General features: G+C 42.3%; 4 protein-coding genes and 1 non-coding gene across 5 annotated transcripts; 3 read left to right on the forward strand and 2 right to left on the reverse strand.

Moving 5' to 3' along the window:
- Positions 1-685: 685 nt before the first annotated feature.
- Positions 686-2,143, reverse strand: PUMCH_001451 (uncharacterized protein; the record flags this gene model as incomplete). The annotated part of the gene is made up of 1 exon (XM_063020500.1): positions 686-2,143. The coding sequence occupies one exon, from the start codon at positions 2,141-2,143 to the stop codon at positions 686-688; it is 1,458 nt and encodes a 485-aa protein (XP_062876570.1).
- Positions 2,144-4,518: 2,375 nt separating this feature from the next.
- On the forward strand, positions 4,519-5,628 carry PUMCH_001452 (uncharacterized protein; the record flags this gene model as incomplete). The annotated part of the gene is made up of 1 exon (XM_063020501.1): positions 4,519-5,628. The coding sequence occupies one exon, from the start codon at positions 4,519-4,521 to the stop codon at positions 5,626-5,628; it is 1,110 nt and encodes a 369-aa protein (XP_062876571.1).
- A 1,178-nt stretch (positions 5,629-6,806) lies between these two features.
- Positions 6,807-6,878, forward strand: PUMCH_001453. Its single transcript has one exon. It is a non-coding gene; the product is annotated as a tRNA-His (tRNA).
- Positions 6,879-6,940: 62 nt separating this feature from the next.
- Positions 6,941-8,185, forward strand: PUMCH_001454 (uncharacterized protein; the record flags this gene model as incomplete). The annotated part of the gene is made up of 1 exon (XM_063020502.1): positions 6,941-8,185. The coding sequence occupies one exon, from the start codon at positions 6,941-6,943 to the stop codon at positions 8,183-8,185; it is 1,245 nt and encodes a 414-aa protein (XP_062876572.1).
- A 1,617-nt stretch (positions 8,186-9,802) lies between these two features.
- Positions 9,803-11,263, reverse strand: PUMCH_001455 (uncharacterized protein; the record flags this gene model as incomplete). Its single annotated transcript, XM_063020503.1, has 1 exon — positions 9,803-11,263. One exon carries the CDS (start codon positions 11,261-11,263, stop codon positions 9,803-9,805), a length of 1,461 nt encoding a protein of 486 aa, XP_062876573.1.
- Positions 11,264-16,916: the final 5,653 nt, after the last annotated feature.

Here is a 16,916-nt window from a genome sequence, read left to right on the forward strand (position 1 = left end):
GTAGTAATTAGTTGGATGGGTGTATGCAGTGCCAATTATTGGGAATCGAGAGAAATGAAAGAAATAAGTGAATTGGCGGATTTGAGGGAGAGGAAAGAAAAAAAATTCGGGAAATGGCGTGTGTAAGATTTTAAAACTTTAATTATTTTTGCATTTTCTGTATTCAATTGCCTTAGAACGATGCTTCTTTGTATAAAGAGTAAAGCAAAATCGTCAAGGGACAAAATTATCATGTCTTCGATTTGGCTATAGGAGTCTGATTTAATTTATGAGTTGATTTTGGAGAGATTTACCCTCTCATTGAGCATTGGTGTGTCAAAGCTTTACGCTTGGTAAGCCGATGAAAGTGTCCAGGAAGAGAAGCTGTGTTACAAATGAGTTGTGGTTCCTGAACTCTACAGCAAAAATTGGCCAGTCTTCGAACTTCTCACAGTTGCTGCTGTCTTTTAAGCAGCTTGATAGAAATCTGTGAATGGTCGAGTGCTCAGTGAGACAAACACACATGTAAGCGACGTCAATGCCAATTACAGAGAGTATCGCAAAGACATGATATTTCTGGAGCATTAACTCTGAACTGGTACTGTTCGTTTGTCCATGTATGGCATCGTCTTGATTGCAGTGGCGTGTTGTCTCTTGAATATCCTCTCAAAATTGACATTTATTGAAAATCACTGACGGATTCGGACTACCGTTCACATACAGACCCATATTCAGCGTCTGTGAAAATCAATTCTCCCAAATCAATCTCTTCTAGTGGAACATACCCTCCACCCAAACAGGCATACGCTACCAAAAACACTGCAACAGTCATGTAGGCGCCAACAAGAGACAAAACACTGAACAGATAAAATGTTTCGAGACCACAGCAACCAAGAATGACAATCATGCTGGCCAGAGCCCACATAGCCCCATATCTGCGGTATCTATTCCATGGGAGACACTGCTTCTCCAACGCATAGCTATAGCGAACGTACAGAATACTGAGCAAACACCACATAAGCATGCCTGCCAGCGCACAACATGTTAAGAGGAAGTTGAAAACGACCGAAATGGAGTGGAACTTGAGGAGGAGTGCTACAGCACCAAATGCCGCCGTAGAAAGCACAGCCGCAACTGGAACGTTTTTTGAATTTGTCCTAGCAAGAAACGCAAATCGAGTAGTGTTTGCCTCTGTTTCGACCATCGATTGGAGGTACCTCGATCCAAAGTATACATTGGAGTTTGCGGCCAGAAGAATGGCCGTCAAAATCACAAAGTTGAAGAGCGAAAGTAGGTCCCAATTCTCTTGATATCCCAAATTTTGGAGCGCAATTAGAAAGGGGGACGAAAGCAAGTTTTGTAGCTCCGGCAGCTTGAGTTTAGGGTCCAGGTATGGGATACTGAGCGAGAGAAGAAACACAGACACAAGATAAAACACGACAATGCGCACAAAGACCACACGCATAATCTGGCGGACCAGTTTGCGAGGATTATCGATATCCCGCATGGAAATGGCCACCGATTCTACCGATTGGAAGAGGAAAGACAGGAACACCAACGAATTGACCAAGTCCACCACAAAGCGCGTGCCAGAAGTCTGTCCACCAATGAAGCTCTGCGGCCAATGATCAGTCCAGACGGAGAAAAATCGATTTTGAGCCACAAGCGACACCATCACCACCACGATCCACACTAGAATCGCCAATACCTTGACGAGAGCCATCCAATACTCAATCTGACCATATATGTCCACCGGAAGGAGATTAAATGCGGTAAGGGTGGCCCAGACAACAAACACAATGGTCAAGTTCTGCGAGTCCGAATGTGGAAACCAAAACCTGACAATTGAGACCACCAACGAGAGCTCAAGCGCAAAAGTGAGCCCCCAACTGATCCAATAGACAATGCTGTTGGCCAAACCTGCAGCTCTGCCCAAAAACATGTATTGGAATCTACAGATCAGACCCGTTTCAGGGAATTTTGCAGCCAATTCACCAGCAGTCTGAAGAACCACGACCACAATCAAGGCCACATACAACATCGAGGCCAAAGTAGTGAGAGGACCTCTAGCTAGGAGCGTTGACACCGAAAAAAAGAGCCCCGTTCCAATTGTGCCTCCAATGGCTAGCATTGATACCGCCAGGGGCGATAGGTGGTGAGACATTATACAGAAGAACTACAAGATACAGAAAGGTATACGGATATGGAATTCTAGAGATTGCAAGTTGAGAAGGATCGATTCAATACGTACTAAAAGCGACAAATTGACTGATTGTAAGGATTTAAGAAAGGAATGTGAAGGATCTACATAGTGAGTTGAGAGGTGAGAGCTTTGGAGATGAAAAAAAAAACGGAAAAAGCGAATAACGAGAAAAACGAAAAAAAAAACAGTATTCAAAGTGCTAAGCATTATAGGTTCATTGGACGCTTGGATGTTGAGCCCTGGTCATTGGTCTTAAAAATGGGTTTGACAGGGAGCCATCAGAAGACCATGAGCTCGGATAAATGTGTCAAAAGAAACATAAAAGCGAACAAAAGAAATCAAGATTTGCAATTCGGGCAACGGACCAGGGGAATTTATAGGCAGCCGTGCGTCAACGGCCGGAATTTCTTTTTCGAAGCGAACGATTGGTGCGATACGAAAATCGAACCCCTCAAGTGTGTATCGGGCTGGATTCGAGAATTTGGGTGGAGAAGAAATGCAGATAAGAAAGATCCGAAATGGAGATAAGGGAGAAGGATCTGGGGTTTACTCGAATGATTCTTGTAGTTTCTGTAGGTAAAGTTTAGGTCGGTTTAGGATCTGTTATTGACTATTTAATTGGAATTTATCTCCATTGAAAGTTTGAATGGCCAGTAGCCAATTCAGGTTATTGGAGTTAGGCTCACTTAGCGATTGGGTGGTACGCACACTGGAACATCTTTATCGACAAAAATGAGGTTAGTTTAATTCTCCGGGTATTAGAAGATTAATGTGCTTGAAAATTGGTGGGGCTATTAATATGGATGATGACCTTTACAGTCACATGTAAGCAGCGAATGAACACATGAATTGACGTAGGTGGTGAGTCGGTGAAAAAGATCAGTTGCTCAGACAAGAATAGTGATAAAAATAGGAAATGATCATTATTTGCTCGGCACAGCTAGACCCTATTGCTTCTAGTGAACACCAGTTGATCAGTCCATACGTAGTATTTTGGTTGTAGTGATCTAGTAGTAGTGTTCTGGGTGACAGTTTGACAATTGCCTTCTCTAAAAAATGAATTTTTCATCAACACTTGCATTCAAGTGTGATCTATTATGCCAACTCAGGGAGTCACTGACCAAGTGCTCATAATGTCAGTTATTAAACCCATTCTCCAGGCTACCACCACTCACACCCAAGTAAAATGGATCAGAATCTCGATCAAATGATAGAATTGAGGGAATTGAGCACTTTTCCATTTTCACAGTGCAATTGCCTATATCCCTCACATCCAACCCATTACCTATGCCCAAGAAGTGGACCACCACCACTACCATCAACAAATCACTAATGAACGATACCAAATACAAACAAAAACAACTACATCAGATATAAGCATATTAAAATCCCTCAATTGTTCCAAAGTCGTTCCCCCCAATTCACCCAAAAAACCAATACACTCACTCCCAAAATAGCTCCCAAAATCGCTCATTCCAACCAAAACCGACCACCAAAACACCTACTGCCCAAACACCACCAAAAACCAAATCATAGCAATTTACCTCACTTGGCCCAATTTCTTTTCGTCCCCCAATTTTACCTATATCGCTCATGCTCAGCCGCCCCCAATACCATTATGGTTTCCCCCCCGGTTTCGCCTTACGCCCGATCTACAACGGTCAGGCCTCCCCGGTGTTAAGGTTCTACGCAATCTACACTTCCACCGAAGAATAAGAACAAATCAAACATTTTCCTAAAGACGCATAATAGGGCTCCCAACCTCGCTAACACAATGTCTTCCCACACGGGACTCATTGCCTAATCGATACCTGTTCCCCTTTGACATTAGACCGTTATAGGAGCTAAGGCGGCGTCCGGATAGCACAGGTGTCGCCCACAGCCCATAAAATCCCAATATAGCATGGCAGTAGAAAATTCCACCGGTCCTGCAGACAACATGGTCCCACTGGGCCGGAATGATACTGTAGGGGGTATTCGCTATCACAGGCGCCTGTGTGCAGTGCCTCTTATCTTGACCAATGGGTCACCCCCATTTATAAGGCGCACCCTCCTGTTATCGGGACAGACACTCGCAGTATCCGGATTTCGGGGGCGTGCGCACACCGAAATTGCTTTTCCAACTCTCCCACTATCCGAATCCCATATATAAACCTTCCAATCCCTCTCCCAATATCCCAATTCTCTACTCCATAAACACTCCTCTTCTTTTCACTCCGAACTTCGTTCGAACCTTTTTATTCTAATAGATTTATCTTTCATTCGTTGATCGATACTGAAACAAAACAAAAAAACACTCCTATACATACATATCCCTCCCACACATACATATCACAATGGTTGGAATTACGGAACAAACTGCTATCCTCGCCAAATACTTGGACTTGGATCAAAGAGGTAAGGTCCTCGCCGAATACGTCTGGATTGACGCTGAGGGTAACACCCGTTCTAAGTGCAGAACCCTTGCTAAGAAGCCAACTGCCGTTGAGGACTTGCCTGAATGGAACTTCGACGGTTCTTCCACTGGCCAGGCGCCAGGCCACGACTCCGACGTTTACCTTCGTCCTGTTGCCTTCTACCAAGATCCTTTCAGAAAGGGTGACAACGTCATTGTTTTGACCGAGTGTTGGAACAACGACGGTACTCCAAACAAGTTCAACCACAGACACGAGTGTGCCAAGTTGATGGCTGCTCACTCTGACGAGGTTGTCTGGTTCGGTTTGGAGCAAGAGTACACCTTGTTCGACCAATACGACAACGTTTACGCTTGGCCACAGGGTGGTTTCCCAGCTCCTCAGGGTCCATACTACTGTGGTGTCGGTACCGGTAAGGTCTACGCCAGAGATGTCATCGAGGCTCACTACAGAGCTTGTTTGTACGCTGGCGTCGCCATTTCTGGTATCAACGCTGAGGTTATGCCTTCTCAATGGGAGTTCCAAGTTGGTCCATGTGAGGGTATTGCCATGGGTGACGAGTTGTGGATGGCTCGTTATCTTTTGCAAAGAGTGGCCGAGGAGTTCGCTGTCAAGATCTCTTTCCACCCTAAGCCATTGAAGGGCGACTGGAACGGTGCTGGCTGCCACACCAACGTCTCGACCAAGAACATGAGAGAGGCTGGTGGTATGAAATACATCGAGGACGCTTTGTCCAAGCTTGCAAAGAGACACAAGGAGCACTTGGCTTTGTATGGTGCTGACAACGACATGAGATTGACTGGTCGTCACGAGACTGCCTCCATGGACGCCTTCTCTTCTGGTGTTGCCAACAGAGGTGCTTCTGTCAGAATCCCAAGATCCGTTGCCAAGGAGGGTTTCGGTTACTTCGAGGACAGAAGACCTGCTTCTAACATCGACCCATACTTGGTCACCGGTATCATGGTTGAGACCATTTGTGGTGCTATTCCAGATGCTGACATGTGCAAGGAGTTTGCCAGAGAGACCGAGTAATTCTAAAAAAGTAATTAATTGTATTAATAGTAATGGTATTTTAAAAATGTGAATCTCATTGTAGTCTTTTTCTAAGCCTGTTCCAATTGTTCGAATCAATTGAATTTGCTTAATCAGTGCTTCATCAAATCCTTATCTGCTTGTATCTGTTTCCTTATCTGATTTCGTCTTATCAATCTATCTTCTTATCGGTTATCTTATCATGTTGTCTTGTTGAAGCCTGGAGGTCCAGTCCAGACCAATTGATTACCTAAACTGCGTCAATTGACAACGTGGTGGACGCATCTAATTGGATTGATAGCGAAATGATTCATTGGTTGATAGGAAGTTTGAGGTTATGTTTTCTCAAGGCTCTGATTGCACCTGTCGTCGAAGGTCATCACTGCAGGCTATCACTGAAGATTGCAGGCTTTTTGAGAAAGCAAAGAGCTCTTAATCTTCTTGCTTCTTTTATTCCTTTGTTGTGATAGAAATTCATTGATATGTTACTGCTGTAACGTCACAAATGCACATTCTTCAGCGTCTTCTAAGATAGTTGGAACATGAACCTATAATATTGTGTAAAGGATAGATTGATGTATTGTAGATTCTTTGAGAGATTTTTTTGTTATTGACACATTGTGAGTCCTAAATATATCTACTTGTTGTTGATAGAATGCTTCTTTCAAAAGTATTTGAACAGGGTTTCAAGATGTTACATCAGTATCCAGCAGAGGCAATCTTAATAACTATACGCAGATGAAGGCAGGCATAAATAATAATCTTTTCACATGAACGTAAAGCTTGCTTCTTTGTTCAATCGTGCAGTGACAAATGCAGAGAACGCTCCTGTCTTAACAATACTGACCACTTGAGTTGCTAGAAGCATTCTACGTGATCTGAAGTATACAAGAAAGAAGCTGAAATAGACTTGGTACCACCAAAATTTCTGCTACAGATCGACGAAAGTGATGATCTCAATGCTGTTAAAAGACTCCATAAAGCTAAATAGTTACTCATAGAACCAAACAGAAGGATTTTCCTAGTTTTTGCTTTTCGGCGAAAACCAATTTCCAGAGAGAATTATAAGGTCTTCCCCCCTCTGCAAGTAAAAACTAAATCTGCTCCAAATCCTTTCAAAGAAAACAGACAAAATAAACGCATCATATAAATCACCAAGCATTTCCTGATATCAACTAGCTGGTCTCGTATAGTGGTTAGTACAGTTCGTTGTGGCCGAACAAACCCAGGTTCGATTCCTGGGACCAGCAGTTCTTTTTTACCCCGGATCTAGTCCTTAACCCCAATCTATTTTTTTTTCTTGCCACTCACAATGGTAGCAGAACCGGTGGGAGCAGCGCTCAATTTTTTACAGAAAAGCTACGATAATGTCACTGATGCCGTGCTGACCCAGCTGTATAAAGCTGTGGATCTTGTTTCCCAATGGACGCCCAATTTGTTCGGATCCCAACCACAAATCGCTGAGAACAACGCCTTCCAGTCGGGTTCGGAGCGCTTAATTGATCGGATACGAGCCCATAAGTACGCAGTTGCCGTTTTGGGCACGGCTTTGAGCACTGCTGTCGGCATAGGTGCTTATTCATTGTATCAGTCTAGTGAATTGGCTGCAAAAAGACGCAGACTTAGCCGCCGCAAACGTAGGGTGCCCAAATTGGCAAACGGTGCTCGGAAAGATGTGGTTCTTGTGGTTGGATCACCGACAGAGCCCTTTACACGCTTGTTGGCGCTTGATTTCGAGAAGCGTGGCTTCATAGTTTACTTGACCATACTAGATGATAAGGATCTTCGGTACACACAGTCTAATCCAATTACTGATGATATAAATTACTTGAACCTTGCCGGAAATCAGGATTTGGTGTATCTGTTGGCTAAATTCCATCTGTTACTCCAGACGCCAGTGGTGCCTATCAAAGGGGCAGAGGAACACCACCTCAAGCTTTCTGCCGTGGTATTTGCACCCAATTTGTACTTTCCATTGGGGCCACTTGAAAACTTCTCTCCCGCTTCGTGGGATAGAGTCATGTCTCGGATGAACCTATACACTCGACTCCTCACACTGGGCTTCTTGCCGCTCGTGCGGGATCAACAGAGCAAAGTGATTGTCATTGTGCCAAACATCGTCAATTCGCTTCTGCTCGCATACCATGGGCCCGAGGCAGTATTCCAAGGTGGTGTCAAAAACTTATTTGCTGTTCTATCCAAGGAATTGGCGCCTCAAGGAGTCTCTGTGTCACAAGTACGTCTCGGGAACCTCCATCTTTCGGCACAGACATCTAGGTCTCGAGTCTCGGCTATGGTAGAAGCAGAGATCCGGAGCTGGAATAGTGAACTCCAAGACCTTTATGGCGCTCAGTTTCTGAATCAGCAAGCCAAAACTGCACCGGCATCATCCAACTTGTCGTCGCTGAATCTGCTTGCCGGTCTTCACTATTTGTTATTCGACATGATTTTCCGGGAGGGATTGAACCCAGCAGTCGTTTACTATGGATCAGGCGCTCGTATGTATGAGCGTCTTTCTGCGCTTGTACCACAGCTGGTTTTGCGAATTTTTGTGTAACAACAAAAGAATTTAGATGGAGCAGATTCATGATGGAAGGGTGAATCTATTGAAGGTCAGAGCTAACGAAAGGAGATTGACCGTGGTAAAGGAATCGAGAGCTTGAGCGCATTCAACTTTGACGATTATTATAGTGGTTGTATATAGAACGTATGCGTCTCGCAAGATTTAAGAATTGGAGCCATTGGGTTTGGATTATGGTCTTTCTCTTTGTAGGCCTTGTCATCTCTTTCATGATATCCGAGTGTCTTTGGCTCATAAACAATTCTACATGACACATAGATACAATGGGACATATATTTGGCAAATAATAAAATAATTGTATTAACAAACATGTATTCCATGTACTGTAGAGATTTGAGGTTTTTTCCAATACAAACGCTTCTTATTATGACAAACACACCGTCAAGAGTACAGTTTTAGAAGAGGATCCCGTTCTGAAATTATATTTAATTAGACTTAACTACTGTATTACTCAACAATATTACTGGCTGCAAAATTCTTCCACCACCAACCCTAACACTATATACAGTACAACATATATTCCAGGTATATAAGGACCGCATCTCCTCAAATTTTTTCACTTCACGTTCTTAGGCAAAGGTTTGTTAACGAAGCTTTCAAAGGGCCCCGTGCCCCGGCTCCGGCCAATGTTTCGGGGAAAGTCTCCGGCCATGACAACGGAAACGTAGCGGTCCTTCAGACCGTTTCCACACCCTGTTCGTTTTGGTTAGCTCCAGAATTCTGCTAACTTCGGATAAAGAACGGTTTGCATTGAGTTAAAGAACAAATTCTCTTGGTCTTGCCAGCCCCTCTTGGGCCTTGAAAGTTTTGCTTTTGGTAGTGATTGTTGGATCTTCTTATGCTCTGTGTTGACAAGTTGTGTCCATTCAAAGGAGTGAGTCAGTACTGGCAGCGACCTTGATAAACTTGAGTGGTGGTCCTCAGTTTTCCTTGTGGGGATTGAGTTTCTTTCGGCAATGGGGTGTTACATCCTAAACGACAGGTATAACAGACGGCCAGATTGAGATCTGGCTAACACAATGGAGCTCACTCTTGTCTAAGAACGTCCTCATACAAACCCGTTGTCATCAGGATATACGCGTAGTCAAATGCGCCGGGTTTTTATATTAAACGTGCCATTTAGGAGCTGCGGTCTCGTAATTCATATGATGAAACATCTAAGCAAACATAGAGTCAAGCTCTGAGAAGAGTCACGGTCTGGAATGATGGCCGGGCTTGGACCTGGACGAGAGTTGCAAATTTTTCTGAAGACCTACGAGATCGCATCGCTTAAATGGCCCCTTTAGTATATCAGATTAGGAATGATTGGTGTACTTGTAGTAAGAGATTCTAGCTTGTCTCTCTGTCAACGTGATTGACTACTTTGTAGCTCATGTATGCTTGCAGAGTATCTAGGGAAACTGAGGATTCATAGTCAATCAAGAAACTCTTGGTGACATTTGGTGAATTATGCACTGTATTTCAAGTGACGCTCGCCGATGAAACTATTCAGATATTCTTTTGCTCGTAAAATCGTTGAATTAAAATATGATACATCCCATAATACATAAACAATTAGTGTTGGCGAACCTCTGTCGCCATGCGTGAAGAAACTCAATCCACTTTCCAATGACTAGTCATGGCGGAATTGGAATCTGCATTCTCTACGAGTTCCGAAATGTAGAGAACAAGCGTCGTCAACATATTGACCCAGTTCCAGAACTGCCAAGGGTGCACAACCACCACACTCTCTGGCGAAGCACCGGCCCACCATCCCCAGAGCTTGAGTTCAGTACCAAGTTCTCCGCTGTACAGTAGCATCAAGTGTGTATACACTGCGATAATGATACAGGGCGAGTAGGCATAGATAAGCCTAATAACTGTAGAAGGGGGCTTGGATTTTGTTTGGAGTGGGATACGTCCCGATGGACGCCTAGAGCTAGTCAAGTCGCTTCGTAGGTCATTAATTTGTAACGTAGAGACTGACGATGACGACACCTGGCGAGAGACTACCTGAGGCGTTCTTGGGGGCAGAAACGGAAGGCCCTGGTATAACAGTGGAATGATCTTTGTGGCCGCGTAGAATACACCGATTCTGTAGGCCAAGTTGAATATAAGTGTCAACGAGAGCACTTGGATGGCCTGGATAAAAAACTTCCAGATGGTAAGAAACGACTTGGGAATATTTGACGCCAACAAAAGAATGGCACTCAGAATGGTTTCGCTGACGGGCTGAGGAAGGCGCGTAATCTCTTTACGAAGGTTGAGGGTTGTTTGAGTAAAAAGATGTGCAATTGTCTGCGTGGCGTCCTCTGAGAAAAGCGGAAATGTCTCGTAAATACAGCGGACAATGTATGCAAAGAGCAAGGAAGATTCTATCATCGATCCTTTGCCCGAGACAATGCCATAAAGGCCAAGACTCACAGTAAGAGTCAAAAAGGAGCCCAAAAGGGATGCATTTCCGAGCTCAAGCGTGAATGGATTAACATAAATCCGATACAAGAAGTAGAGAGCACCAGTGATGATAGTTCCGCTTCCAATAAGTGATACAAAGAGCCAACTGTCAGACTTATACCTAGTGAGCCAGGTAAGCGTTTGACTGGCCGCCTGGATCAATAAAAGCAGGCAGAACCCCTCGGCAATAGTAAATACCAGCGTCAGATGGATTAACACATACCGCCACACCGTGAGCACCACTGGGAGTGGTTCATTTTCGTCTGGGGCATACATGGACAAAAAAACCATCAACACACTCGGAATGAATAGGTGCTGGGCATAGTATAACCCAGAAATTACACGAAGAATAGAGAACCGGCGACTGACTAAGCGAAGCGTTGTAAGACAGAAATATGTGGCCATAAGTGTGAACGAATATGCTAACCCACATTGCACACCACCCACATCAAACGCCAAGGGAAGCGTGAGCACAACAAGGGCTAGATAGTATACCAGGAGAATGGACTTTATGAGGGATTTGATCTTTCTCATTTTGGCGGGAGAGAAAGAGGATGTTGGTGGTGTTTTTTTAGGAGATGAAGGACCTGCATAATGCCGCATTTGAAACAACTGGTGCATTTCTCAGAGAATAAAAACGAAGCGTGAATGACGGAGCATGGAACGAAGAACTATAGAATAAATGAAATCTCAGGAAGACACATTATTGGTGAAGTTTTTATTCCGGGCCGGGGCCTGGTTTCAAATCCCACACATACTGGATGCTGTAGTTTCGAGTAATTACATGAATGGGCATAATAAAAGGTTCTTCTTTAGTATCAGTAATCTGTTATTGACTTCTAGAATTCATGTATAATAATACTTTGATCTCAAATAGAGGTGTAAGTAGAGCAAAATGCGGATGGATATATGAGTTTTGGTTGAAGGTTGGCGCAAGAGAGAATACTGGGGCCAAAAAGACGATGTTCTTCCTTTTAAAATTCATACTCGTCTAATAGGGTTCTTACATTAGATTTTCGCTCGTGCAGCCTTTATATTTTAGGTGCCCTCCTCTGACGTGCTGAAGGTTGTGGAGCGTCGAAAATATAGCTAATCGCAGAAACCGAAATTTTGCTCGAAATAGCTGACTTTTTTGATGAAAAAAAGTTTCACCTTTTGACGAGCCATCTTATCAGTAACACTTACTGCGGTTAAGAGGTCGAATCACAATTGTAGATGATGACGGAGGATACTCTGTACCAGTCAATTCATATTCAGGTATTTGGCCCGGTTCATTAGAGAAACTTTTCTTGTGCCTCATTGTTAGGTATTATGGAAGCAAAAATCATAAAAGCACGATTTTTGAAAGCAGAGTAATCCAGATAAGCAACACTACTGACTTGAATGAGGCCAAGCTTCACGTACAATTTTTAAAGTGGCTTCGTATCCACCCATTCATAAATCCGAGCGGGCTCTTCATTCTTTACACTGAACCATTTATGTATCTTCTGGAGCCAATTACTCAATCAATTGCTATGTTCAGACACTTTTTTCATTTCTCCAGAGATCGAGGGTGAGAGAATATTACAAATGGACCTGAAATGATTCTTAGAAAATCCTCATGCACAAATTCGAAGGAATGAGGAACCAATCTGTCGTTTGAAAGTTCAAATTCTACTGAACCGAGGAAATATCACTACGTTTTTGAAAGACAGAAGCTACTGGCGAAAACCAAGTAAGTTCAGTAAACAAATGAACGAAGCTGCTATCCCCAGTGATAATAAAAGCAATAATCGGACCTTAAACAAATATGAGTATAGGATACCCGTATCAAGGGTTGTTGCAACAGTACCATAAGCACCGGACGACTTCAGAGTAATGAAGCCATTACCTCATGCTTGGTCTTTAGCTTTTCATGTATTTCGAAGTTACATCCTGCGATTGTGGCCATATCAAGTGGAAAATACTCTTTTTCGTCCGATCAACTCTAGCCAAATCCATCAGAGCCACACTGAATACTGCCTTGAGATATCATCTGGAAATCATGTTGCTGCAATCTTTATGCCATATTTATGAAGTAAATTGTTTTCATAATTTCTTGCTTCAGGAGTGTATCACATCTGTATGCCTCAAATCGATGGTCTCCTATGGTTTGCCGAAATAAAAATTTTCTCGCTCGTAGTCTAGAGAAAATATGAAACATTTCAGTCAGCATTCATACAAACGAGCTTCCGGAGGCCTACCGCAACACAGGGCTGGGACCTCTAGTAGTTATAAGTTCTAGAAAGACGACAACCTTGCTCAGTTTTTATGAAGTCACAACAAAAAACAAAGAAAATGTCAGAATTCAGTACATCGAACTCTAGAATGGTATTGGTAGATCGGGGATGATTTTCGAGTATCGACCCACGAGATTGATTTTGGCGTTTCCAAGATCATTTAGCTCAAGAATTTGACATGACCACCTCATGAGCGATCTTGAAAAGTTGAGGCAAGACAGAATTGAAGGGCAACACATGAGGATTTTAGCTATTTCTTTCTCGCCAAACCAGTAATTCCGTCGAAGGAATGAGGGCGGTCGTGAGCACTTTCTTTTGATAAGGTGACGAACATGCCTAAACAGCCCTGCTTAAGTACTCGTCGCTTCATCAAAAGTATGAGCTAATCAATGCAAGGTTCTTTAGGGCTTTCGACAAGTCGACTGCACTCTAAAAAGGTGGAATGATTACTTTTTAACACAAGAAAATAGTCTGCGATAAAGATTTAAAGTTCCACATGCGAGGGGGAAACTCATGTTATTTCTTCAGCCCTACAAAACCCTCGTTGAAATAACACCGAAAGAACTCGGACCAAATGAAGAAACAAAAGCTTTTGAGGAATGGCCATCATTACGAAACGAATGTGACATAGTATCAGATTTAAACGACAATCTTGATTGCTTTTCATGATTCAATCAGAGATTAAAGGCCGCTTCTTTTTCCCTTGTCAACTTCAAGAACTCAGGGGCCATTTGGAAGGCTTAGGAGAATATTGTACCACAAAACTGATGAAGAACACAGGCAAAAAATGAAACAACGGACTCACTTTAGTCTTCCATATGTGCATGATCTATTGTAAATCCATCTTTCACTCCTATTAACCACCTTGTTTGTTTCTTTGGCTTAACCTCAATGATGTGATTTTATTTGTCAATATTCGCCAGCTAGATTCTGCTCATTTTGGGTTGAGACCAAAAGTGCGTCACTCAATGCTCTATAGTTGAGATTATGGGGCCACTTGGAACATTTCACTGAGTATTATTCTTAGAAAGGCAAGAGTTTGAGAACCGATGTAAAATTTCTATTTTTCAAATGTTAGCATCGGAATGCTATTATTCGGGCCAATGCTAAATCGAGACTTATATCAATCTAGCAAAAAACTCCGTTTGATTTTCTTGTTCAACTCTCGGAATTCAAGCTGTCGCAAAATGACTCGATATAATCTCTCTCTTCAGTATCCATTTCTACGTATGCTCATACTCAAGAGGATCCAAAGCCCGATTTTACAATTCTAGAATGCAAGGAAGTCTTTAATCTTTTTAGTCGACCCTTGTATTGCTCGAAAATGCTTCCTTGGTAATTTGTGTCACTCAAGTTCTCTTTTTGCCATTAGTCTTTGTGCCTCCTTTTCAACCCAAATCTTCTTGTTTATAGCAAATTTTGATAAGGCAAGAAGTTTCCGAAATTTCTCGATTAGTAGTTACAGCTTCAATGAATACTGTTCCACTTCAAATAACTCAGCACTGATAATTGAGATCGGGATATCACCGAGATAAGCTTGAGGACCTTCGAAGACAAAATCAACTTGAGTCAGAAATGTTACAGTTTTGCGAGCAATACTGCTATTATCAAAACTCATCATTCCTTTTAACTCCTTCTCCTCGGCTCACCGCATGCATTCACTCAAATCATGAAGCCAACCACGTCAAACCACAGACCCAAGAGTTTGACAAAGCCTCTATAGGAAAAATCCCGAATAGCAAGAGCCTTTTTTGAAATACCGTCCCCCCATCCCCCTTCCCCTGTCCCATAATAAGATACTTAGAACCTGCCTCCCCCCTTTGAATAATGCCATATACGTTAATTTCAACCTTTTTGTGATTTAGTAATATTTTCTCCCAATGCACTTCTCATGCCCGATTTGCTAGTGTAAGACTCTATTTCGCAATGCTCATGACTCCCACAATGTATTCTCATACTCCTCGCGAACCCATAAAAAACCCTTATTAGCCAAATGCCCATTTCATAGTTTAGAACAGCATCATCTCAATTAGATGACAATGCTTGTCCCTTGAGAGTTGGTTTGGTAATTCATGCCGCAAAGTCTTAGCTCTTATTCAAACCAATTGCCAGTTCAGTTCTGCTCCCAAAGCTCCTCCTGCCAAAATCCCGATTTCCCAAACTAAAGAATATCCCATTCAAAACTGACTTTCAAACAAACACTCTTTGTATGATCCCTTCGGTTGCGATGAAGTCCTTGTATAATCTTCATGTTCCCTTTGGTGGCATCCATTCAAAAGCAGGTGCTATGCATCAAGAAGAAAAATTTTGTGAGTTGTAAGATTTGATGCGCGCTCGAAAATTTTTGGCGTTTCTTGGCCCGAAAAACAAACAATGGACTCAATACAACAGAACACTTGTTGATTTGGCTTAAAATGGTTTCAATTAGAAGAAAATCTTGCAGAAATACTATAAAACCCATTTCACTAAGTACATCTTTGTGTTTGTAGTGATTAAATCTCCACCCGGTTCTTAAATTCTTCGTATTAGTTTCATAGAGACATGAAAAAATAGAAACAAAAATGGTTTCATAGCCCATGAACAAACAATCAAAGATCAAGCAAAAGAAATAATAAACTCTGCACTAAACGAATTTTGAAAGAATTTCGACAAGATTGAATTTTGCTCGGCAGTTTGATTCTACGGGTGACATTCTGAACATTGGTGTTTCAAATCGAGTCCACCATTTTGTGTCCATGTTGCACGACATGTCCCTAAAAATCGTAACCTCCTGCTTCTGGGATGATCTCATCCAGAGATTTGCAGGCCGTGTAGTGATCACTTCAGAAATCGCAAATAGCTACCAGAGTCGATTACAAGATACCCCGCGGGTTCTCTTAATGGGTATAAACGAATCACAACCTGGTTCTAATTTCAGCTTATAAATAAGTTCATGCAAATTTCTTTCTCCTCTAGTATCGTTCTTCGAGCAGTATTTGAGAAATATGTCGTGTATCTCAATTAAAGAAGCAGATGGGTCAAGAACTCAAATCTCTAAAACTATACTTAGCTAATCTTCGTAGCTGACTTCAAGTGATGGTGAATTAACCGACCTGCTTTAAGATATACAACACAAGAGGTTCTTTTGAACTCACTGACTGATACACAACACAAGAGGTTTTATTAAAATTCTATACCTGCTTTTCTTAGTTAAGATTTTTTAAACGGGCAAAAAGTTGCTGTACATTGTATCCGATGTAACATTTCCTTGTTTCAATCCCATCATTGTTCGTACTGGCGCAAATGATATTCGCAATAAGATTCTCAAATATGACTCAAGTGGTTTATCTTTCTTGGTGGATTGTATCAGGGATTCCCATAGCACCCCCCTCTCGTTTGCAACTAACTGTTCTACAATCCATAAGTGAAAATGGGGCATGTACCCTATACCTATAATTCAACCAGGGACAATCTCGAGTACATTGAGAACAAAACTCTTTTATTACTTCAGTTATGACTCACGAAACTTTATTCGACTCTCAGCTAGTCAGTTGTTGGAGATTTGTCTTCGAAATCAGAGCAGTATACACAACAAAAAATTATTAAAAAATGCGAAACATCTCCAAGTGATTCTATCTCTTCTTTCTCTTGAGAATGTAACCTTTTCTATTAGCAGGAGTTTCACCCAACGACATTCAGCTTGATCCGGCTTGCTATATTGACTTAGGTAATTCGGAATTTAAGCCCAAATTAGGATTCTTATGAACGAATGAATAGTTCGAAACGCAATGAGGTCTGATACACGTGCCAAGATGGAGTTCTTATTTCTTCACCTCTAAACTTGTGTAAGTTCCGATTTTGCAAGACTAACAGGGCAATATCTGACTGAAGTCAGTACATAAAGTAGCGTGAACCAACCTTATAAAGCATTTAATCAAACTGCTTAGGCAATCTGGACCGAAATTTTTGTAAAAACTTCTCACCTCGAAGCAGTGTACAAGGGGTCGCCCTCTAGAACCAAAAATGAGCGGTGCAAT

This window comes from Australozyma saopauloensis, chromosome 2 (genome assembly GCF_035610405.1).
Source record: "Australozyma saopauloensis chromosome 2, complete sequence".
In the NCBI taxonomy this organism is placed as follows: domain Eukaryota; kingdom Fungi; phylum Ascomycota; class Pichiomycetes; order Serinales; family Metschnikowiaceae; genus Australozyma; species Australozyma saopauloensis.